Genomic DNA, 24,776 nt, shown 5'->3' with positions numbered 1-24,776 from the left:
AAAGATATTCAAGGATAGCTCCAACTTATAAAGTTTTACATTAAGTAGCATTTAAGAAGGCAAAAATACATTGGGAAAAATGAAATGAACACAGTAGCTGAAGCAAGGATCAGTGTTTCTGTGAAGGGGTACAGTGGATTTTGGGGTGCATGGCTGATCTACATCTGTAAAAGTAGAATTGTGTGCGCCTTCTGTATGGCTGTAAAAGTATGCCTATTTCATAAATACACATAAACAGATGTGAAAGTGTATACTGTAGCACCTTCAGAAGTAATCTAACTTACCTAATTTTGTATTGATTGTAACTTAATTTGTGACCAAATATTATAGCGCTGTCAAATGCATGCAGTGACTTCTCATTTCCCTGGATGAATAATATTCATATGCCAAAGCCTGATACTTTATCACCGTAATCTTGGAAAGTGGTCTGATCTGTCCTGTTTTCCTATAGCAATTCAATATCTGTGCAATGATTTTCTCTTTTCCCTGCCCTGAAATCTCTGACTTTGCAACTTTTTTTAAACAGTGAACTACCCTTTGTATAGTATCTGTATTGTGTGCCCTTGTTCTGACTACAATATTTCTGATTGTCCTGATCTTGTCTATAATTGTATTTTTACAATGCTTTGGCATTTGAGTTGTGTGGTGTCTATGCACAGTGGTCCTGCTCTTTTCTGACTATCACTGCTTGAAAACATGCAGTAAAATCTATTTCTTACTCCTAATTTGTTGTAATTGGGAGACTAGAAAGATTAGATGGTACTATGCCCATCTTGTCAGGCATCATACAGATGTGGCTAGGTGCTGCTGAAATCAACACAAATTGCTCACACTTGTGTTAATTTGATAGCATTGTTGCACCCCATAGTCTATAATAAGCAACAGCAGGGAGTAACTAGGAAGTGGCTCAGGGCAAATAAATTGGAGCATGAGAGGAAACTAGAAATGTCTTTTTAAGAAAATTCAGAGTTTTAATATGTACGGAAAAGGAAAAAGAGTAAGTAAATTAAGTGTTAGTCCTTAAGTTAAGAATAAGGAGTTAATAGAAGGTAGATAAATAGCAGATGCAATGAATCAATACTTTGCTTCTATTTTAACAATAGAGAATATAAAAACATTTCCAGTTCCTGTAACTAACGAGGTTGAAGAAAGAGATGAACTTGCATGAATTTATAACACTAGGGAAACTAGCTGGTAAATGTTACAAGTCTTGAGGCTTCATCATCTTATAAGAGTTGACCAATAAGGTAGCAGGTACACTGTTAATTTTCCCAAATTTGTTCTGGAAAGATTCAATTAAAAGAGACTGCTGAGCAAACTGAGCAAATGTAATCTGTTTATTCAAGAAGGTGGAAGTAAACTATAGACATAGAAGCATAGAAGATAGGAGTAGGAGATAGCCATTCGGCCTTTTGAGCCTGCTTCACCATTCATCCCAGACATAGCTGATCGCTCAACTGAATAGCCTAATTCTGCCTTCCACCATGACGTTTTGATCCCATTTACTCAGAGTGCTATCTAGCCACTCTGGAATTCATTCAATGTTTTGGCATCAACTAATTCCTGTGGTAATGAATTCCACAGGCTCACTGCTCTTCGGGTGAAGAAATGTCTCCTCATCTCCATCCTAAATGGTCCACCCTGCATCCTCAGACTATGACCCCTGGTTCTGGACACATGTCATTGGGAACATCCACCCTGCATCTACACTGGCTGCTCCCGTTAGAATTTTATAAGTCTCTGAGATCACTGCCCTCATCTATCTGAACTCGAATGAAAACAATACTAACCTAGTCCTCCTATGTCAATTGGCCATCCCTGGAATCAGCCTGGTAAACCTTTCCTGTCCTCCCTTGGGAGCATGAGCATCCTTCCTCAGAAAAGGAGATCAAGACTGCACGCAATATTCTAGGTGTGGCCTAACTGAGGCCCTGTATAACTGCAACAGCACATCCCTGCTCCTGCACTCGAACCTCTCACAATGAAGACCCACATTCCATTTGCCTTCTTTACCACTGGCTGCACCTGCATGCTTACCTTCAGCAACTGGTGCACAAGGACACCTGAGTCTCGCTGCACTCTCCCCTCTCCCAAGTTGCAGCCATTCCGGTAGTAATCTGTCTTGTTTTTGCTTCCAAAGTGAATAATCTCAGTTATCCAGATTATACTGCAACTTCCACTGATTTGCCCAATTACCTAACCTGTCCAAATTGTGCTGAAGGATCCTTGTATCCTTGTCACAGTTCAGCCTCCCATCCAACTGAGTAATCCACTGGTTGGAATCATACCGACACAAAGATGATGGTTATTATGAGGTCAGTCATCTCAGCAGTGGAATATCTCTGCAGGAGTTCCTTAGGGTAACATCCGAGATGCAATTATCTTCAGCTGCTACATTAATGATCTTCCTTCTGTCAAAAGGTCAGTGCGATCCTTCACTGATAATTGTACAACATTAGCACCATTCATGACTTAATAATAACATAAGTAGCTTATGTTAGAGTCATAGAGCTCTACAGCATGGAATCAAATGCTTCAGTCCAACTCGTCCATGTCAACTAGATATCCTAAATTAGTGGGCAGCACGGTGGCACAGTGGTTAGCACTGCTGCCTCACAGCGCCAGAGACCTGGGTTCAATTCCAGCCTCAGGCGACAGATTGTGTGGAGTTTGCACGTTTTCCCTGTGTCTGCGTGGGTTTCCTCCGGGTGCTCCGGTTTCCTCCCACAGTCCAAAGTTGTGCAGATCAGGTGAATTGGCCTTGCTAAATTGCCCGTAGTGTTAGGTAAGGGGTAGATGTAGGGGTATGGGCGGGTTGCGCTTCAGCGGGGCGGTGTGGACTTGTTGGGCCGAAGGGCCTGTTTCGACACTGTAAGTAACCTAATTAATCTAGTCCCATTTGCCAGCATTTGGCCCATATCCCTTTAGCTCATCCTATTCATATACCCAACCTCTAAAACCTCAGTCGATATGATATGTATACTGGGAGCCACTGCTTCTATTGTACACTCTTTACACATTGGACCCAGGTCTGGATCGTGGGGACTGATAAATTTGTGCAGTGTTACCTGGAACCATTTCACGCTGGGATTCTAGTGTATATGTATACTGTAAGTAATGTTTGTGTGGTCTCATGAAAACATGGAAGATTAGAACTAATATCTATAAAGTTGACGGTTATGCAGGGGAACTGAAGTCCCAAAGTACGTATGGTGTAGTGTACATATGGAATGCTAAAAATATAATGTGGGTGACATTACGTAAGCATTTACTCTGGAATTATGGTGGATGTAATGCATAGACACAGTGCTCACTGTTTCATTTGCAATGTTGTGGACCAAACTGCAGTGTGGTTTAACAAGTGTTGGAACTCAATTATAAATTTGTTTTGTGTCTTCAGATTGATCATTTATTGTCTATATTTCAAGCATAAGGCCATGTTGAAACAAACCCACCTAATTCCTTGTTGTATTCAATTTTCAGGTTGTGTGCTAGTTATCCCCAAAAACTCTTAGTTCCAGTGTGGATCACGGATAAAGAATTGGAAAGTGTAGGGACCTTCAGATCTTGGAAAAGGATTCCTGTAGTCGTTTACAGGTGAACTTCTTAAATGTTAATTATGACTTCTATATTACCTGTAAAGAACTCTGTTTGAATGCATTTATATTCCAAAATGACCGAATTAGTTGGATTTATCAGTTTCCTACATCATGTTGTTAATGAGTTCCATTTGTTGACAGTCTCCAAAAGATAATTAAATAACAAAACTGACAACTGCCTTCTTTATGGACCTTACAAGTCGCTAATAAAACTTAAGAGTTTGTTTAGAAGTTGATGGTTCTAGAATACATTTAAGCCAAATGTTTAATCTATCTATATGAAGAGTAATAAGCTCTTGTAATTGTGATAACATTTCTGCCTCAGTATCTTTTTTTAAGAAAAGACTGCATGCAGTCCCCAATGTACAAATGTCTGCGTTATGAATACTATTACAACAAACTACGATTTAACCAGCACTTTATGAATTGGCACTCTTGATAAACAGGCAGATTTTATATACCTCAAATACTGCAAAGTTTACAGTATTATCCTGTCCTATTATCATAGTTTTTAAATTTATTTGCCTTACTTGTTCAATCAAAATATGAACAGTTGATTTAATTTTGAGTCAGTTTCTCCTCAAATAAGTCAAGAACAGCCTGTAATACTAGCCCAGACCTGTTGGGGCAGGCAGAGTCAAGAGATGGTACTTATAAAGAATGACAGCTGAAAGAGGCAGCACCTTGAAAGCTAGTGCTTCCAAATAGACCTGTTGGACTTTAACCTGGTGGTGTATGTTTTTTAACTTTGTCCACCCCAGTGCTAACTTTGTAGCACTGGCACCTCCAACACATGGCTCATTGTGGTCTGTTTCCTCCTGGAATGAAACACAACAGGTATTAAGGGCTATGAAAGTGTGGAAGTGTTCTGAATGAGTGAGTAGGCAGTGCAAAAAGCATGCAGAGCAAATGGTTGGGGTTGATGAGAGCGAATGGGGGTCATGCTACAGGCAATAGTGAAAATATGCCTTGATGTCGCTGGGTTCAGTAGCAGAGATAGAATGAGCTATTGGACAGAAGATGGTGGCATCTGCACAGGAGGAGTGAAGAAGGACATTGACACTTTTGCAGTGCTATTCATTCCTTTAGATAGCTGAGACTGTTTTTAACTCTGATATTTGGATCAGGCTGACTCAGTTTTGTGCTGATGCTTCTACTGCTAATTCTGGGGAAGAGCAAGTTCCAATTTGGCACCACCCCATCTAGGACCTCCATGATCCTGCTCACAAAGCAGGACCATGATTTCCCCCTTTATGTGATGTCCTAGACAAATGTCAGAAACAATCTAAGACCACTCCAGACAGACAGTGTTTGTCTGAGTGTGCAACAAGCTTTGAAAGATGATGGTGGGTGCAAGAGGTGTGGTAAATCCTGATATCTTCTAAAAGGCAGGTTGTTCTTGGAACTCCTCACAGGAAGTTGAGGTGGGAATATACCGTGAAAGATGTCATAGAGTCATGGTTAGAAATTAAGAAAGTGACTTTTGCAAAATAGGATGAGAGAAGTCAATAGGCCTCACTATGACAAGTTCTCAAAGAAAGCCTGCAATTTGACACTTGTTCAAACCAGTGTAAGATTCAGTCCTATGTTTGTTTCTGCCTGCCAAGATAAATTCCTGGAAAGGAGTCTATTTTACCGCTCTTGCTGAATTACAACCTTTCTATAATGGTTCAAATACCAAGGTCCATAAACTAAATCAGTAACTTGTAAATAAAAAGGTTCGTATTTTAATCTAATGGCTAACAAATTGTGAAATAAATCATGAAGAAGACACATAGTTAAAAACACCTTTTGCAACAACTTGAAGTAGAACTTGTAGAATCCTTTTTAGCTGCTTGTAAAATGCCCAAAGTTTGTTTAAACACATCAGTATTGGAAATGAACTTCAGTAACCCAGTGCTATGATGCTTAGTGTTCAGTTTTATCTCTTATGTTTGAGAAAAGGTGATAAAACCTACTGCTTTTTAAATATATTCTAAGTGCAGGACCCAGAAAGCATAGAAAATACTGAACATGTACAATAACCCAGTGCATACAGCCTGTTCAATGCATCTCAAACCCTAACCCTAATCCATCTTTGTCTATGGAGTAAAAGCATTGCTTAATTTAGTATTGAGCTTAACAGATTCAAGCATCCCAACTCTACATCCTAATTGCCACACTTCTACACCACGCATGACCTTAGTCTTTCTGAGCGAGAATGAACAAAAATAATGCATATTTGTGCTGCTGAGCCCTGACGAGTGACCTTATTGAAAATTATATGGAGATTAAAAAAGTGTTATCAATGAGGTCCTGTGGTTAAGTGTGTAATATGTAAACAATGTAAAGAGAAATAGTTTTTAGTGGTTGAAGAGTATGCTAGTTCTAAAAGACTGTAAAAGAAGAATAAACTGACATTGTTTAATTTCAGTGACACAAGCCAGAGACAAAACAGTTGCTTTGGTTGTTTGTGTTGCAGCTTATTGCTGAAACTAATATTCCTTAAATAATTTCCCATTTCATGAATTTGCTTGTTACCAAATATATGTTTATTCATTAAGAATGGCCAAACCACTGTATCCTGCTGTTTCTGCTGCAAGCTCTTCTCCAGCCCATAGCAGATATCCCCCACATCGTAACAGAAAATGACATGTGCACAGTTATTCAATATACAGAGATTTATTGGTGAAGCTCCAATACTACGACATAGATGTCGAAATACTGATAGTCATAGTCCGTTCACAGTTTCCAAAATTCTGGATTTAGCACAGAAAAGAACTTGGAAACACTGTTTTAAAGTTAGGGGTCGCTGTTTTAGGGCAGAGATGAGAATTTGTTTTTCCTGAGGGTTGTCCAGCTTTGGAATTCTTGGCCTCAGAAGGCAGTTCATTGAATAATCTTAAGACCAAGGCTAGGTAGATTTTCAGTAGGCAAGGAATCAAAGCTTGTCAAGGATAGATGGGATCAGGTCGCCCACTAACTTTCTGAATGTCTGAATAGACTCACTGCCAAATTGCCTACATCTGCTCCTAACTCTTCTATTTGTATGTCATGACCACTTAAGCACAGTACAGAAGCTAGCTAGCATCTGTGCAACAACACCGCAACAAGTGTTTCCGTGTGAGACAGAACTTTTTAAAAGAGAGCGAAGGAACAAAAGGCTGTGGAGGATATCTTCAAATATTTGGTGGATAAGTTTGAAATACAAGTACTCTTGGCTACATTTTCTGTTTTCAGCTCATGATTTTTAATTCACTTGAATAAAAACAGAAAATTACATGTGCACAATTATTCAATGTACATAGATTTGTTGGTGAACACTACGACATGGAAGTAGAAATACTGATAGCCATAGTCCATTCACAGTTTCCAAAATTCTGGATTTAACAGTTAAGTTTTTGTTTACATTCAGTTACAGGTGCAATGCTGCTATTGCAGTTATCGAAATGCATTATCATGTCGTGCATTCTTGTTGAGCTGCCCAAGGAGTGCTGTTGAGGGCTGAAGGGACTGTACTGTTCTATGCTCTGCACAATTGCATGTGTGTGAGACTTGTGCTGAATGTTTTGAATGGAAAATTATCTGAAATATTTCACATCTTTCTGGTGCACCTGTTTGCAATGTCTCCACATACTAAAACTTCATTTTTTTTTTCTTCAGGCACCTGCGGAATGGTGCTGTGATATCACGTTGCAGTCAGCCTGAAATCAGTTGGTGGGGCTGGAGGAACGCTGATGATGAATATTTGGTGACATCCATTGCTAAAGCCTGCATTTTAGACCGAGGAAAACTGAGTGGAAAGAGCAGAAATGAGGGAAATTGTTTGTCTGACACTGACTTCGGTGAGATTGCAGACTAGAAACCTACCTTATGCCTAATTGAGAAACTTGAGCAATTTATGTCCCAGATTGCTTTGTATCTCCTCTCCTTACCATATGCTAATTCATAGCTACCTTCCTGCACCTCTTCAAAGTGGTCATTTAATGTCAATTAACCTAGGTGCTCTGTAGAGACAGCCCAGTGAATCTTATTCTTTGCAACAATGTTGATACATATCCTCCCCTGTAGATGGCATTACATAGCTAGAAAGTAAGATTTTCCTCATATACTTAAGGCTACAGATGCAAAATGAATAATTGAGCACGCAGCACTAGCTTATAAGTCCACAATTATTCAAAATTTTGGTCCCATAAGATGATGACATCAAAATTTAAGCAATTGTACCGAGGTGAGACCTACAAAGTACTCTCCTTTTCTATCTGCAGAGGAATAGGAAGTCCTAAGTGGAATTTAAATAAATGTTAAGAAAGGAAGTAATATAGATGTATTTCAGATTTAATGAAACAAAACGTGGTGCTGTTTACTGATGGAATACTGCTTCATAACTATGATCTTCCACAATGTGGAATATATCCCAGCTACATCATTGAGGATAACAGATATTTTGTTGCAGGTAAGGAGGGATAGCTGAAGCAATCAGCCGCCACTAACTTTTGTCAGATCCAAAAAGTTGGTGTATTATTGTAAAGCTATACTCCCAGGACTCTTCCCAACTTCCAGCTGCCATCTGTGTCTGATGGATATTCTGTTGCCAACAAGGATTGCGGAAAGAAATAGAGGCAGCTTGATCTTTTGAAAAAAGAAAAGATTAGGAGTACCAGTGCGTGGAACTTATGTTACAAGGATTGACAGGTTAGATGCAGCCAAGCTGTTTGCTCTGGCTGCAGGGCACTTTGGAACTAGAGTTTATGTTCTCAGAACAAGTGATCAATTGGCCATTTAGGACTAAGCAGGAATTCCTTCACTCAGAGGGTAAGTCCTTGGAATTACCTACCCCAAAGGGCTGTAGAGCCTCAGTGATTAAGCATATCGAAGGCAGAATTTGACATATTTCCAAATATTAAAGATGTGAAAGGGTATGGGAATAGTGTGGGAAATGATGTTAAGGTGAAAGATCAGCCAATATCTCGATGAATGGCAGAGCAAATTTGACAGACTGAGATTACTAATTCTGTTCCAATTTCCCATGTTCGTGAGTTTCAGTGGATTTCTGAAAAAGCAACAAATGGGATCAGGAACCAGTTCTGTCAGGTTTGCAATCCATATTTAAAATTGCCAGAAATTGCAATTTTAGGATTACACTTCTTGAACTTTGTCCCTTGGGATCCCAGCTTGCTCTTGAAAAGTTCTTAGGCTACTTCATGAGATCAAACTAGATCTCCCCTGCTCAGAGATCTCAGAATCTGCTGATTTCCAAATATTTACTACTAAAGATTGCTGCCAATCAGTTACCTGTAACTAAAACTGCTTTTGGTCTTTGACCTTGGAAGTCCAGCATGTCCTTCTGATGCACCTTTGTAGATGGAGGGAAGAAGACTTCAACAGATTTTTTTAACTGACCATTTTGTCAGAATTTGAAGTAGAGTGTCACAGCAGCAAGTATGTCTTTTTTTTAAAATTAACTTGTGGGATGTGTATGTTGCTGGTTGTCCTTAGTTATCCTTGAAAAGATGGTGACAAGATGCCACCTTGAACTGCTGCAGTTTATGTGCGATAGGTATGCCATTAGGGAGGAAGTTTCAGGATTTTGACCTAATGACATGAATGACAGTGATGTATCTCCAAGTCAGGAAGTTGAGGGGCTTGGAGGGGAACTTTGTAGCTGGTGGTGTTCCCATGTAGCTACTGCCCTTGTCCTTCTACATGAAATTGGTCATGAATTTGTAAGGTGCTGTCTAAGGATTAGATTAGATGGAAACAGTGTGGAAACAGGCCCTTCGGCCCAACAAGTCCACACCGCCCCACCGAAGCACAACCCACCCATACCCCCTACATCTACCCCTTACCTATACTACGGGCAATTTAGGATGACCAATTCACCTGACCTGTGGGAGGAAACCGGAGCACCCGGAGGAAACCCACGCAGACACTGGGAGAATGTGCAAACTCCACACAGACAGTCGCCTGAGGCGGGAATTGAACCCGGATCTCTGGCGCTGTGAGGCAGCAGTGCTAACCACTGTGCCACCGTGCCGTCCACGGATCTTTGACAAATTTCTGTAGTGTTTCTTGCAAATAGAACACACTACTGCTTTTGAGCCTACTGACTTGCCATAATTCTCCTTGTGAATTCTGTTTAATTTCTAATGGTGGAATTATTTGTGTGTTATCGGTTATAGTTGGAAATGATACCTGATGTTACTGCCCACTAAGGATCAAATTGATCACTGGAATGAAGTTAGAAATTAAAATGTAACAATCTCTTCTAGATTCATCCATATCCTCAGGATCTGTGGCGGAGGGTGGAGGGGCCCCACAGAAATTGCTTATTTTGGATGCAAGATCATACACTGCCGCTGTAGCCAACCGAGCGAAGGGTGGAGGTTGTGAGTGTGAAGGTATGCATTATGTGTTAACACAGCTTGTGCTCCTGATCCTGAGATATACCTCAAATCCTTTGCTCCATTAATTTATACTAATCAAGCTTTAAGCAGAATATGGTAGGAGAATTTTTGTTTGCCGACATAGACCGTAAGGATAAAGACTAGCGTGAGCATGATCAGGATGTAATTCCTCAGAAGGGGAAACCTAGGGGAAGCTTAGTGTACATCTCTCAATTTAGAGGAACTGTTCCAGTCAATTTGTTCATCTGTCTGAGGTTAGTAGATCAAACTTCTAAATCCTTAAACTGCAGCTATCAATAGATAACATTAAGAGTTATCTTCCTGAAAGTGCCATGTATATGAAGATTGATTAATTTTAAACCATTTAAAAGTTACTTTCAGTAATGAAGCTATCATTGGATGTGGTTTTAAAAATTAAACAAACCCAGCAAGTATTTTATGTACTCTGTGTTCTCCTTCTGAAGCCAAGGTGATCTACTAAGAGGGCAGCTCAGAAAGCATGTTTTGTTGATGTATCGCAGCAGAAAACATGTTACTTCACAAACAATACAGAAGCTGTTCAGAAATTTAGAACACCTCATATCTTTTAGATAGCACCAGCTCCTGGGATTGCTGTTTGAAGCATAGGATCCAAAAGAAAGAAATCTATATTCTGAGTTGTTTGTTAGCACATATTAAGTGAATTGCATTAATATAACTTTAATATTTTTATTGGTTTTAGTTTTGAAGCATTTCTTAGAAGGCAGGGTATAAACTTGAATGTATGATTTTTACTTCAGAGTGCCATAAATCAGAGGGACTGCATCTTTCAGAGGATAGATATTAGCCTACATTATTCCTTTGGCTATATTGGATTTTTGATTTTAGATTTGGCCTGGGGAATTGGGCATGAATGAAATGTGAAAAGACATTTTAAGATGTTTGATGTTGTCTTGTTTGGTGCAACCATTATATTTAGTGCCTTGAGATCCATAGATAATGTTGCAACACTAAACTTACTTGAAATGATGGGAGTTGAGTAATGAGTTTTGACTTTGAAAAGAAGGCGAAAATCGAATCGCTAGTTTCTCTCGCAGACCAATCATCACAGAATTGTCTCTCCAATTCAGTATTGGAAGCCAATTAATTACGATCATTTAATAACCAATTGAATACTTCAGTGAAGGGTCTTTAGGATCATTCTAGTTGGATGAATTAAGATCAGTCATATGGGTCTTGCCTGTAAAATAATGACAGGAATTAATTATTATTTTCCTTGCCTTATATTGTGATACGCTAGCATTGTATACCAGCTTTCTGGGGAGACTGTGTTTAATATGGCAAGCTAGTTATCCAAGCTTTGTATCAGGTTCAGCTTGTTCACATATTGATGAGCACCTCTGGAGTAAACCAATCACTTGAACAGCCATTAGGTGCTGCGCTGATCAGGATAATAGGCTTACACGAGAGAGTAAACTTGTTGAGCTGAATAATTCCTTTACCTCTACTTATCTTTGTGAACTGCGATTTCGTGATCCATATAACCTATTAATTGGAGGATCGAGATTTGGCTAGGCTTTTTTCTGTAGACCTTGATAAGGTCTGCACTGTTATGTCCATCACAGGCAATGTGTAAATGTTCCCTGCATCCTAGACAGTACCACCAATGTTGCTACCTACTCCACCCTGATTTTCTGACTCTTGTATTTACTGCAGAATATTATCCAAACTGTGAAGTGATGTTTATGGGAATGGCAAACATTCACTCAATCAGGAACAGCTTCCATTCACTCCGAGCTGTCTGCAGTCAGATGCCAGATCCTGGAAAGTGAGTGCCATATTTCTACCAGTGTAAGCAGTTTCGGGGTCAAAGTTACATATCTATCTATCTCATTACTTGTTCTCTTCAGAACATACAATCTTTGACTAATATGTATGCAGTTTTATAAAGCATGTGCTGACCGAATTGTGTATGTACGTATAAATGGTTAATTTCTTAGCATCTTTTTTGTAGAGATAAAAATCTCCTACAGGGAGAAAGAAAAATGGTAAACGAAACAGATGCAAAATCTTATTAAAAGGTGCGTTTTTAAGAAATGAGGAAGGGCTAATGGAAAGAAGATCTTAAGGAAGGAATTTGTGTATAGGGAGTTGTAAGTGGATATATTTGTTTTGTGTTAGTAGGAATGTGATAACTACTCTCGAGTGAACTTTAACAGACTTCATTAAACATAACTATTTACAAAGCACAGTAAAAGGGGACATGCTTCTGCACCCTAATAGAATTGGTCTTCATTTCTGTGAGATCTGGTGTCATGATGACATAGTTCCATTTGTACCCGCTCAGTAGCAATCACGAGAGTAATGATACAATTCCTTTTATATTTTGCCGAAGTTCCTTTATTGTATCCCATTTAACAGCTAGCATTTAAACATGTGCAGTTGACTCTTCATTCCACTTGCCCAGCTACCCCCATCCACCCTCCATAAGTCTCTGATTGGAGGCATTAATCTCCAGCAGAATTCTCAGCTTTCAGTAGGGCATATGGGATGCATGGTCAGACTTATTGTCTGGGAGGGTGAGCATAGGAACGACCATTGCACTGCAGCTAAGAGTGTTTCTGTAACTCCCTCAAATAAAAGTGCATCATTGTCATTGAGGAAAGATACTTGTACTTCAGGGTCTACACAGGTTTTCTGAAAAGCACTGTGATCTGCAGGCATAATGCCCAATTTAATTTACTCCCAGATTTTTTTCAGAAGGTCATCTTTATACTGCAGATGAACTTCATCCTGAACACTGTGTCACACTGATATTCTTCTGCAAACCTGAATTCCTTTCCTTCTGAGGAGTGTCTTTTTTTTTAAAGTATAAGATCGTCACTCAATTGCAAGTGAAAATTTTCATCAGCTAATAGTGCACAGTGATTTTTGGGTTTTGGCCATCTCCAAAAACCCGAGACAGTTGCCTCCTTCAGTATGTTGTACCATTTGCAAGAGAATATTGGCCATCTCCACAATTAATTCCTGGGAGCATGCTTCAAGTTTTGCTTTTGTAGTCTCTAAGGTTTGATTGCATAGTGTCGCTGCCAAGAAATGGACTTTTCGGTCAACTATCTGTTTTTATTTAATTAGACTTCAACAATTGTTGTTGAATTGTGAGCTATTCAAGATCTTAGATGCTCTAATCTAAGCTCTGTCAAAGGCATTCCACGTTATTTTAAAGCTGTAAACTTAGATCCCTGGGTAAAACATCTCAAGGGAGTACGTCACATGTTGATGTTTTGTGTATATACGTAATGCAGCTCATCAATTTCACTTACTTCCATTGGTGACTGAACTAGTGAACAGTTTTGCTTCTGCATGCCTGTAGTGGTTCGACCGTCTAGACAAGGAGAAATTTCTGCTGACTGTGCGTGCAGTTGCTGTTAATGCCTCTCCTTGGTAGACTCTCTGAAATAGGGAAAACAGCCTTATCTCTTTTTGTTTTTGTTACCTCCTCCATGAAAGGGATGATTCTCCTTTTACAAGAGACAGCTGAGGTTCCTGGAACTGTCAGCTGAGTCCATGATTTCAAACCCCATAAAATAAATGATGTTGGTCCCCGAAATGTATCCTGAAAGAGCAAGCCAGTGTCTGAAATGTCTTCTGGCGGCTGGTCACCATCTTTGGTACTTTTGTACCCTTGACTTCTGTAGCTTCTCCCTTGAAAGTTATTATTGGAAAAACTGCCTTTGTAGTCCTAACGCTGGAGAGTCAGCAGTGGCGAGTGATACTTGGCGAATTGAATCAACATGGAGATAGTTAGAACTGCAGATGCTGGAGATAAGAATGGATAAAGATTAGATTAGATTCCTGACAAGGTGGAAATGGGCCCTTTAGCGCAACAAGTCTCCACACCAGACCCATTCCCCTCTCCTATATTTGCCCCTGACTAATGCATCTAACACTATGGGCGATTTAGCATGGCCAATTCACCTGACATGCACATCTTTGGATTGTGGGAAGAAACTGGAGCACCTGGAGGAAACCCATGCAGACAAGAGGAGAATGTGGAAAGTCCACATGCAGTTGCCTGAGGTGGGAATTGAACCTGGGTCCCAGGCGCTATGAGGCAGCAGTGCGAACCACTGAGCCACCACGCTGCCCCAAGAAAAGCAACAACTAGCACAGGCCCTGCAAGTGCGAACCTGCCACTTGCGAACACCATGATACACCTGGTCAGTGTCGGGATTGAACTCCTGACCTTGGCGTATTAGCACCACGCTGTAATCATCTGAGCTAACGGACCTATACAAAAAGTGGAGCTGGATAAGGCACAGCAGGTCAAGCAGCAACAGGGGAGGAGGGGAGTTGATGTTTCAAGTCAGAACCTTTCATCAGGACTTGGGGAGGGGAAGGGAACTGCAAAATAAATGAAGGGGGTGTGCGTGTGGGGCAAAGGTGGATGGATGGCGATTGGTGGATGCAGATAGAAGGTGGTTGTGATTGATCAGTAGGAAGGGTGGAATGGATAGGTGGTAAGGAAGATGGACAGATAGGGTCAGGTTAAGGTGGCAGGGTGGAGAGGGAGGGCTGGGCCTGTGTTGAGGTAGGAGGTGGGCAAATTTGGAAGACTGTATGGTAAACTCCAAGGCAGAAGATGAGGTGTTCTTCCTCCAGTTTGCATGTGGCCTTGTGTTGACGGCGCAGGAGGCCCAGGATGGATATGTGGCCATAAGAGGTGCAAAACCTGACCCACATCTCCCCACTCACCTCTGTCCAAGGCCCCAAAGAATTATTCCAAGTCCGGCAAAGATTCACATGCATTTTGCCTAACCTGATTTATTGCATCCATTGCTCCTGATGTGGTCTCCTCTACATTGAAGAGACTGAGTGCAAATTCACAGAGCAGTTCAGGGAACATTTATGGCCCAGACGCTCCAATTAACCCCACCTTTCAGTTGCCATCCATTTCAACTCCCCCAATGACATGTCTGTTCTCCACTGTCAACATAAGGCCACACGCTAACTGGAGATAGAACACCTCATCTTCCACCTTGAGCGCTTAGAACCATATGGCCTTAATATAGAATTCACCAGCTTCCAAATCTCTCCACCCTGCCCCCTTAACCTGACCCTACCTGTCCATCTTCCTTCCCACCTGTCTGATCCATCCTTCCCACTGACCACTACCTGCATCCACCTATTGCCATCCACTCCTCTTTCTCCAGCCCCATCCCTCTATTTATTTCATTGTCTCCTTCCCCTCCCCCAGTCCTGATGAAAGCTTCTGACCTGAAACATTGCCTCCTCTGATGCTGCTTGACCTGCTGTGCTTTTTCCAGCTCCACTCTTTATCCACATTGAATCAACTTCAATGCTTCCAGTGTCTTCTAACTAAAGAATATTTTGGGGTGGCACAGTGGCTCAGTGGTTAGCACTGCTGCCTCACAGTGCCAGGGACCCAGGTTCAATTCCTGCCTTGGGTAACTGTCTGTGTGGAGTTTGCATATTCTCCCCGTGTCTGCCTGGGTTTCTTCCAGGTGCTCCGGTTTCCTCCCACAATCTAAAGATATGTAGGTTAGGTGAATTGACCATGTTAAATTGCCTGTAGTGTTAGGTGCAGGGGTAAATGAAAGGGGGTGGGTTGCTTTTCGGAGGGTCGGTGTGGACTTTGTTGGGCTGAAGGGCCTGTTTCCACACTGTAGGGAATCTAAAAAAATCTAAATCTAAAGCAATGTATGCAACTCTACTTAAAAACAAAGCATAATATCTTGGAATGATGTACAGGGTTTCTGTAATCTCTTTTCCTTTGTAGCATGCAATGGCCCTTTCACTCTGATTTTAGTACCTTTGGTGCCCCCAAATTGAATAGAGGACATTCCAAGGTATTTTTTTCGTTAACCATGGCATAGCCTCCAAAAGATTGCCTGCATCCATCTCTGTACCAATTGGAAGTTTTCTTGTCATTTGCATTTATATCTGCACAGCAGAAATTATCCTGTGGGTCTATATGATCAAGCAAGTTAGAATGTTGCAGTGGATTTGGAGCAGATAGATTTTATTTTGTCTCACTGTGTTCCTTACAATTTGGACACACTCAAACTGCTTTGATCAGTGTTTAATTTGCTGCATAGGCGTGATATGATTTCTCTCTGACTCTTTCTTTTAGAAAAAGGAAGCTGGAAAGTTGGGTTACCATCAGAGTTTCTTAATGGCATCAACTGTCCCCTCTTTCTTCATGTGCTTGCTTTCGTGACATTTCTGAGTGTTGTTCCTTTCACATTCTTGCACATACCTTTGCTTAACTGTAATAATTCATTCACCACAGCTGATTTTATTTTTTCCCCTATGATTGATGTATTCCTTTGTCTTTTGTTGACAGTTGGCTTTCAGCTCTGGAGAGCACCAAGTGGCTGCAACACTTATCTGTGATGTTGAAGGCAGCTATGCTGGTTGCAAACGTGGTGGACAGGGAAGGCAGGCCAGTCCTTGTGCACTGCTCTGATGGATGGGATCGCACTCCACAGATAGTAGCGCTGGCCAAGATTTTGCTAGACCCGTATTATAGGACGATTGAGGTATGTTCAAGCCTTCTATTTAGTGACGTTGATCTCTTTATGGTGCAGTTTACTACATGTTTCGTGCTATGATTTAGAATGCTCCAAACTGACTCAATATAATCCAATTCTGCTGAATGCTTGAAGCTTATTGAAGAGCTTATCTTCATTCCTTCTGACCAAGCTCTTGAAAGTGAAAGATGTTGTGTTTTGTGTTTAGGATAATTTTAGGAACTCTGACTTGACTGAAAGAAAGACAATTATACAATATGTAAAGAAGAACAATGCACTCAATAACTGAAATGAACAATGCTTCTGTCCTCTTTAATAGTTTGAGAGTAAGCTTCAACTGAGAAACTGGACTTCAATATTTTGCTTTTGCTGCATAATTTGTTCAGAATCCTGAGCTAGGGCAGCACAAAAAGTTCATAAACAGGACTAAAACTGGGAATAGCCTAACATGAAACAGGCATCCAAAGCTGACCCAGGCAGGTAGGAAAAGGGCAAAGAAATTGAAGCCAGTAAAGTAATTTAAACCGCAACAATCTTCTTATCAAAGGACATAATTATCAAGTAATGTAAAATTTGTGCTGTTCTTTAGAAAACTTGTCCTGAAGTTCTCTAACTGGACGAAATTGCATTTTAGTGATGCTTAGTCTTTTTATAGAAGACTCCTTTTTTGTTAATCCTTATTAAATTTAAGTCAGCGCTAATGGCTGGGTCACCAGGTAACTAAGTTTGCTATTTGCATAAGTTTCATAAATGTAACTGCCACCTTTATCTATATAACATGTTAATAAACTTAAAAAAGCAAAGATGATCAAAGCTACCCATAGAATTAGGACTCAGTGCTACAAAATCCACACCTTGCTTTTTACACATTTTTTTGTGAGCTTCAGGTTCCTCAGAGATACTCCGTCTGCACTGCACACCTTAACATACCATCAATGCAATATTTTGCATTCACCCCAGCAAACCTATGACCCTTTGCATTGTCAGGTAGTGCTGTTAGCATTTTGGGCCTGAACATCCTCAATTTGGTTGAGGTTGCCCAAATCCATTTCACAAAAGGAACATCACATCCATAAAGCCAAAGATTTTCAGCCCGTTGATGGGTTGGATTTGGATGTGGATATGTGACTTATCTATCGTAATTATAGGCAGTGTGCAACTAGAATGACATTTATTGCAATAAAGCTGTTGTTATTATTGTCCAGATATTCATTTTGAAGTAATGCCATTCATTCAGAGTAACTGAGTTAGATTTGTGATTGTCATCTAGCACAAAAGTAGTATAAAGGCAGAAGATGTGTTATCGCCATAACAAAGATGCTGTAAATAACTAGCGACAACATGATCTCTCTGACTTCAGAAAAGCATTTATACATTTTTTTTTAATGGGAATGTGATCATGAAAACATGACTCCATCATTGAATCTAAGGGAAGATAATAGAATGGGAAACCACTGTTAATCTGAAACATTGAAAGTCAGTGGATCTGCTAACATCTGAAACAGACATGGCTATTTAAGTGAAGTCCCGACATCAGAAGTGATTCCAAAATTTTTTTTCTTTAATTTCCTAATGGGTGGTATACAAGTTTTAAGTCAATGTTGTACATTTTGTCATTTGTTTGCATCCTGTCACTAGATTTTGAATACAGTAATACTGTTTCTTAATTTACAGGGATTCCAGGTTCTGGTGGAAACAGAGTGGCTGGATTTTGGTCATAAGTTTGGTGATCGATGTGGCCACTCTGAAAATCTGGATGACTTGAGTGAGCAGTGCCCAGTGTTTTTGCAGTGGCTGGACTGTGTTCATCAGCTTTTGAAGCAGTTCCCTTGTCTCTTTGAGTTTAGCGATGCATTCCTTGTAAGTATTCTATGCAACAAGAATTGTGTTTAATCAATAAACAACTCAGTTTTTACATCCAAACCAGCTTGCAATTCTTTAATACCTATAACCTAATAAAATCTCTAAGGTTTTCACAAAAGCATTTATATATAATCTACATAAAGCAATATTAGGACAGATGGCCAAAAGCTTAAATGGAGAAATGTGCTTTAAGCATACCTGAAGGGAAGGAAGAGGGTTAGCCAGCTGCTGATATTTACAGAGGGAATTATTGAGCTGAGAGTCTAAATCACTGAAGGCATGTTCACTGGTGGGGCAGGTGAACTGGAGATGCTCAACAGCCTATAAATTAGATGTGAAGGATTGTGGACCTGGAGGAGATTAAATTGAGAGATTAAAGCCAGAATTAAACTTCAAAATTGATGTATTGCTTGGCCAAGTGACTGAGAACCAGTGTAAGTCATCAGGCATTTATTAGGGGTAAGGAATGAATTCAACTTGGCAGCATATACCCTTATAAAATGTTAATAACTATAGATCATCTCCCAGAAGAATAATTGACTCTCTGTAAAGCTCAATTCCAAGACAAAGAAATCATTTCCATATCTGACAGACTCATGCAGCAACTTTTTCTCATTCGTGGGCAAGATACAAAGAAAAAAATTGTTTAATGTGCAGTCACTGTATCTCTAATAGTCTTAATTTTTGTTTCACCTAGTTATTTATTAAGCTGTCACAACAATAGATACCTTTTGACTCCTCCTTCAGATTTGCTGCATTCATCACAGTTTCAAAACCCAAACTTTGGTATGATAGTTCCTTTTACATTTTGAATCTTGTTCGCCTGCTGTTTGATCATGGACCCTTCAGATTTATTTCTCAATTGATAATATATGGTCAAGTATTTATTATTAATATTGAAATATATTGTTGGAATTTTGTACCTGAGCCCACTGTCCTATTTATTTCTCCATAGGTAAAGCTGGTGCAACATACATATTCATGTCTCTATGGAACATTCCTTTGTAACAATAGCAGAGAGCGAGAGGCACGCAACATCTATAAGCGCACATGCTCAATCTGGTCACTGTTGCGAACTGGGAATAAAAACTTCCAGAACTACCTATACATCCCCAGTGGCGAAACGGTGAGCACCATTCAAATCAATCCTAGTCAAGGCCACCCTAAACTGAACTGTTGAAATACAAGCCTAAGTCAGTCAGGTAGCATCTGTGGAGAGAAACAGAGTTTACATTTTAGGTTGTGATGCCCTGTCATCAGAACTGATACTGCTTGACCCACTGAGTATTTCCAGCTCTTAGCTTTTATGATCCTAAAAGTAAGTTTGTTCTGAGTTATCTCACATATAGTAGGCCAGGGACAGTATACATGACTTAGAATCACGCTGGATGGTTCTTTTATGTCAATGGTAATCTTTATTGCTGTTATGCAACAACAGATGAGAAATTGTGCTAAAAATGTTTTTTTTTTATTAAAAGCTGTAACTTCCTTTGGCAGGTTTTACACCCAGTGTGTCACGTTCGGGCACTTCATGTGTGGACAGCTGTGTATCTGCCTATTTCATCCCCATGTGTGCCAGCTGGCAGTGCTGATCTCTGCCTTTCCCGAAGTGGAGCAGCAGAGGAACGAACTGGAAAGTCATTGGACCGGTGTGTAGACTGTGTTTATTATTCTAGTCAGTTGTATTGAAGTGCAGTTAATCTTTATTGTGCCTTCACAACTCAGATTAATGCAACAGCTTTTAATAGGATTTGGATGTGTTGAGAAACCAATCGTAATCCAGTGAACTTTTAACAGATTCCTGGAGTGGTGCATTTAAGATCCCCATTTTGTCTCAGCAAATCATATTAAAAACTTTCAAAAAATAATTTACTTGGTTCTACTCATCTGCTTTATACCCATTTTTGTACATTTGGTTTTCCATCAAGTCTTTATCCAATTCCATTTTGAAGGCTACTTTTGAATCTGTATTTAAGACTCCATTAAATGGTATATATATTCTAACCAGTTGTGCAAAATGTTTGTCATTGGTTGCTGGTTTCTTTGCCAGTCACTTTCAATTTGTTCTCTCTAGTTATCAATCCTTGCACCTATTGGAAGCAGTTTCTTTATTTACTCTATCCAAGCACTTAAACCCATCTATCAAATCCCTTAGCCATCTTTGTTGTAAGAAAAATAACCTCAGCTTCTCCAAGTCATCTATATAACTGTAATGTCTCTCTTTTCTTATCCAGCATTTCACCATCTAATGATGTAGCTGCTCCATACTCAACAGATGGAGTTGCTGCAAAACTAATTTGGAAAAGAGGCAAGTTTCGGTGAAGCATTCAGCTTCTCCTGGCAATTGAGAGCAGTAGCAGTTGAGCATTGACCAAAATTTGCATTCACTGCCAATAGGGAAGAGGGAGAGAATGAAGCATCAGTTGATGCTGTAGGTAAATCTTTTAAGAGACCAAATGTAACTATAGCTTACAAAGCTGAACTCTACCTCCTAATCATGAAAGACTATTTCTGAAGAATAACTTTGACAGCCCTGAATTAAACTGCAAGAGTCCTTCAGAAGGGTCACTGGACCTGAAAAGTTAACTCTGGTTTCACTCTGTAGATGCTGCCAGACCTGCTGAGTTTTTCCAGTAATTTCTGTTTTTGTTAATAATTGTTTCCTTGTAGCTAGTGTCTATTTGTAAGAAATACTAATTCTTGTTGAGGAGAGAAACCTGGTCCATGCTGTTTCAACCTGGTGCTGAAAGTCAGGCACGTTTGGGAATTCTGCATATTTTTAAAAAATCTTTTGCTTTTGTGATAACTCTAGAAAAGGTGAAATTTTATTTCCAGTGTGCTTCCCTGGTGAGGTGACCATATAAGAAGTAACCCCATATATGCCTTATGGAATGCTTTTTGAAAATCCTTCATATATGACATTCACCATTTCCACTGATCTACTTTGCTTCTTACACCTTCAGAAACCTTTTGCCCTTTCTTAAAACAGTGATGCTAATATATTGTGTGTCTAACCATTTAAAGTTCTCAGAAGTGCTGTACTACCATGATCTCAGTAATAGATTTTATCATTTATCCCGACCATTTATGTCAGACTAAATAACCATTGCTCCTTATTTTCTCTGTCTCCTTTTCTTGAATATGTCTGATATCTCCCAGTCCACAAAATCATGCCAGAATTTAGGGAATTGTGGAAGATCAGCAATGCATTCACGAGATGTGTAGGCACTTCTTTTGGAACCATTAATGTATGCCATCAAGTCCAGATGATTTGTCAACTTTTAGTTGCATTAATTTTTCCAGTACTTCCTTTATTTTCCAGTAAAAGCTACTTTGTTTCTCACTCGTTAGATCATTAGTCCTTTACCATTTACTGTGTGTTTTTGTGTTTGTATTGTGAAGACAGATGGTAAATGTGTGTCTGGCATTTTTTTTATTCTCCACTATAATTTCTTTCTCTGCCTCTGAGGAATCCATTTTGCTCCCCTTCATTTTTATATAGTTATAGAAGCCTTTCAATAAATTTATATTTCTTACTCTTGTATACAATATTTTCTCTCCCAAGTTCTTAGTTATATTTTGCTGATTTTTAAAACCCTCCGTACACTATTAGTAATCGATAACTTGCAAATCTCCATGCAAGTCCAGTGTCAGTAGGCATCTGTTCTTCAAATCCTATGATAGAACATAGAATAGAACAGTACAGCACAGATCAGGCTCTTCAGCCCACGATGTTGTGCCGACCACTGATCCTCATGTATGCACCCTCAAATTTCTGTGACCATATGCATGTTCAGGAGTCTCTTAAATGTCCCCAGTGACCCTGCCTCTACAACTGCTGGCAACGCATTCCATGCTCTCTCAACACTCTGTGTAAAGAACCCGCCTCTGACATCCTCTCTATACTTTCCTCCAACCAGCTTAAAACTATGACCCCTTGTGTTAGTCATTTCTGCCCTGGGAAATAGTCTCTGGCTATCGACTCTATATATGCCTCGCATTATCTTGTATACCTCAATTAGGTCCCCTCTCCTCCTCCTTTTCCCTCATGAAAAAAGTCCGAGCTCAGTCAACCTCTGCTCATAAGATAAGTCCTCCAGTCCAGGCAGCATCCTGGTAAACCTCCTCTGAACCCTCTCCAAAGCATTCACATCTTTCTTATAATAGGGCGACCAGAACTGGACGCAGTATTCCAAGTGCGGTCTAACCAAAGTTTTATAGAGCTGCAACAAGATCTCTCTACTCTTAAACTCGATCCCTCTGTTAATGAAAGCCGAAACACCATATGCTTTCTTAACAACCCTGTCCACTTGGGTGGCCATTTTAAGGGATCTATGTACCTGCACACCAAGATCCCTCTGTTCCTCCACACTGCCAAGAATCCTATCCTTAATATTGTACTCAGCTTTCAAATTCGACCTTCCAAAATACATCACCTCACATTTATCCAAGTTGAACTCCATCTGCCACCTCTCAGCCCATCTCTGCATCCTGTCATGTCCCGCTGCAGCCTACAACAGCCCTCTATACTTTCAACGACACCTCCAACCTTTGTGTCATCTGCAAACTTGCTGACCCATCCTTCAATCCCCTCATCCAAGTCACTAATAAAAATTACAAACAATAGAGGGCCAAGGACAGACCCCTGTGGAACACCATTCACCACAGACCTCCAGGCAGAATATTTTCCTTCTACTACCATTCGCTGTCTTCTGTTGGCCAGCCAATTCTGTATCCAGACAGCTATGTTCCCCTGTATCCCATTCCTCCTGACCTTCTGAATAAGCCTATCATGGGGAACCTTATCAAATGCCTTGTTGAAGTCCATATACACCACATCCACAGCTCGACCCTCATCAACTTTTCAAGTCACATCCTCAAAGAACTCAATAAGGTTTGAGAGGCATGACCTGCCCCTCTCAAAGCCATGTTGACTGTATTTAATCAAGCCATGCTCTTCCAGATGGTCATAAGTCCTATCCCTCAGAATCCTTTCTAACACCTTGCAGATGACAGACGTGAGACTTACTGGTCTGTAATTGCCTGGGATTTCCCCATTTCCTTTCTTGAAGAGAGGAATTACATTTGCCTCTCTCCAGTCCTCAGGTACGACTCCAGTGGAGAGCAAGGATGCAAAGATCTTCGCAAGTGGTGAAGTAATTGCATTTCTCGTTTCCCAAAGCAGCCGAGGACACATCTGGTCCGGGCCTGGCGACTTGTCAATCTTAATGTTTGACAAAATTTTCAGCACATCAGCTTCCCCTATCTCTATCCATTTCAGCATGCACACCTGCTCTTCAAATGTTTCATTCACTACAAAGTTCATTTCTTTTGTAAAGACAGAAGCACAAAACTCACTTAGGGCTTCCCCTACCTCCTCAGACTCCACACACAAATTCCCTATGCTATCCCTGATCGGCCCTACTCTTTCTTTGACCATTCTCTTATTCCTCACATAAGTGTAAAATGCCTTTGTGTTATCCCTCATCTCTTCTGCCAAGCCTTCCTCCTGACTCTCCTCAGACCATTTTTAAGCTCCTTCCTCGCCTGTATGTAATCCTGTAGAGCTGAGCTTGACCCTAGCTTCCTCCACCTTATGTAAGCTACCTTCTTCCTTTTGACGAGAAGCTCCACTGCGCTCGTCATCCAAGGTTCCTTTATCTTACCACTTCTTGTCTGTCTCAGAGGGACAAATTTATTCATCACTTGCAACAACTGTTCCTTAAACAGATATGGGATTTTATTGTGAAACAATCCATAAAGTAATTGTAATGAGAGCAAGTATTTGGAAAGAGCTAAATTCACTAAAAAAAATATCATTGGGTGGCTGTGGAGGAAGAAGTTAGAAGCTGCAGATTCTTCTTTGATATGATGTGAATAGTGGTAGTCAGTTTCTTCCCTCCATGTCACGTTCATTTGGATCGTAAGCATGTTTTAAACTGCTGGTGTTCCTTCCTTTCCCTCCCATCTTTTGTGTGAAATGGAAGAACAAGGTCTTCGGTCAGTGCTGCTTCCTGTGCTCTGACCAATAATTTGTCCTTCAGTCAATGTAAACAAAAGAAATATGGTCATTGCCGCACTCCTAAGTGTAAATTGACATTTCCTAAATTAGAGCAGGGGCTGGACTTGAAAAATATTTAATTCCCTCAAAGTTGCTTAGATGTTTGTGGAAGTTACTATAAACTGCAAGGTTTATTTATCAGTGAAGCTTCTAAATCCGTTGTCAGCAGTTGACTTGTCCCTGATTAAAATAAGAATTTGAATGACAGAGCCGATAAGTGGAATGAGATGAATGTGCTCTAATCAAGAGCAGGTATTACAATAGTCGGGCACCTTGTATATGGTCAACGCTGCTGATAAGTTTTTCTGTGCAGGTGAAGCAAAAACATAGATCT

General features: G+C 40.2%; 1 protein-coding gene across 5 annotated transcripts in view; it reads left to right on the top strand.

Moving 5' to 3' along the window:
- Positions 1-24,776, top strand: part of mtmr4 (myotubularin related protein 4) — a 132,251-nt gene that overhangs the window by 92,514 nt on the left and 14,961 nt on the right. For all 5 annotated transcript variants that reach the window (XM_072589503.1, XM_072589504.1, XM_072589502.1 and 2 more), the window contains 8 exons: positions 3,484-3,597; positions 7,242-7,423; positions 9,851-9,979; positions 11,681-11,792; positions 16,332-16,527; positions 18,193-18,378; positions 19,337-19,507; positions 19,879-20,030. In XM_072589503.1, coding sequence (XP_072445604.1) covers positions 3,484-3,597; positions 7,242-7,423; positions 9,851-9,979; positions 11,681-11,792; positions 16,332-16,527; positions 18,193-18,378; positions 19,337-19,507; positions 19,879-20,030 — 1,242 coding nt within the window. The remainder of the gene's footprint in view (positions 1-3,483; positions 3,598-7,241; positions 7,424-9,850; positions 9,980-11,680; positions 11,793-16,331; positions 16,528-18,192; positions 18,379-19,336; positions 19,508-19,878; positions 20,031-24,776) is intronic.

This window comes from Chiloscyllium punctatum, chromosome 19 (genome assembly GCF_047496795.1).
Source record: "Chiloscyllium punctatum isolate Juve2018m chromosome 19, sChiPun1.3, whole genome shotgun sequence".
Taxonomy (NCBI): domain Eukaryota; kingdom Metazoa; phylum Chordata; class Chondrichthyes; order Orectolobiformes; family Hemiscylliidae; genus Chiloscyllium; species Chiloscyllium punctatum.
The sequence above is the reverse complement of the archived record's forward strand: the minus strand, read 5'-3'. Positions and strand labels throughout refer to the sequence as shown.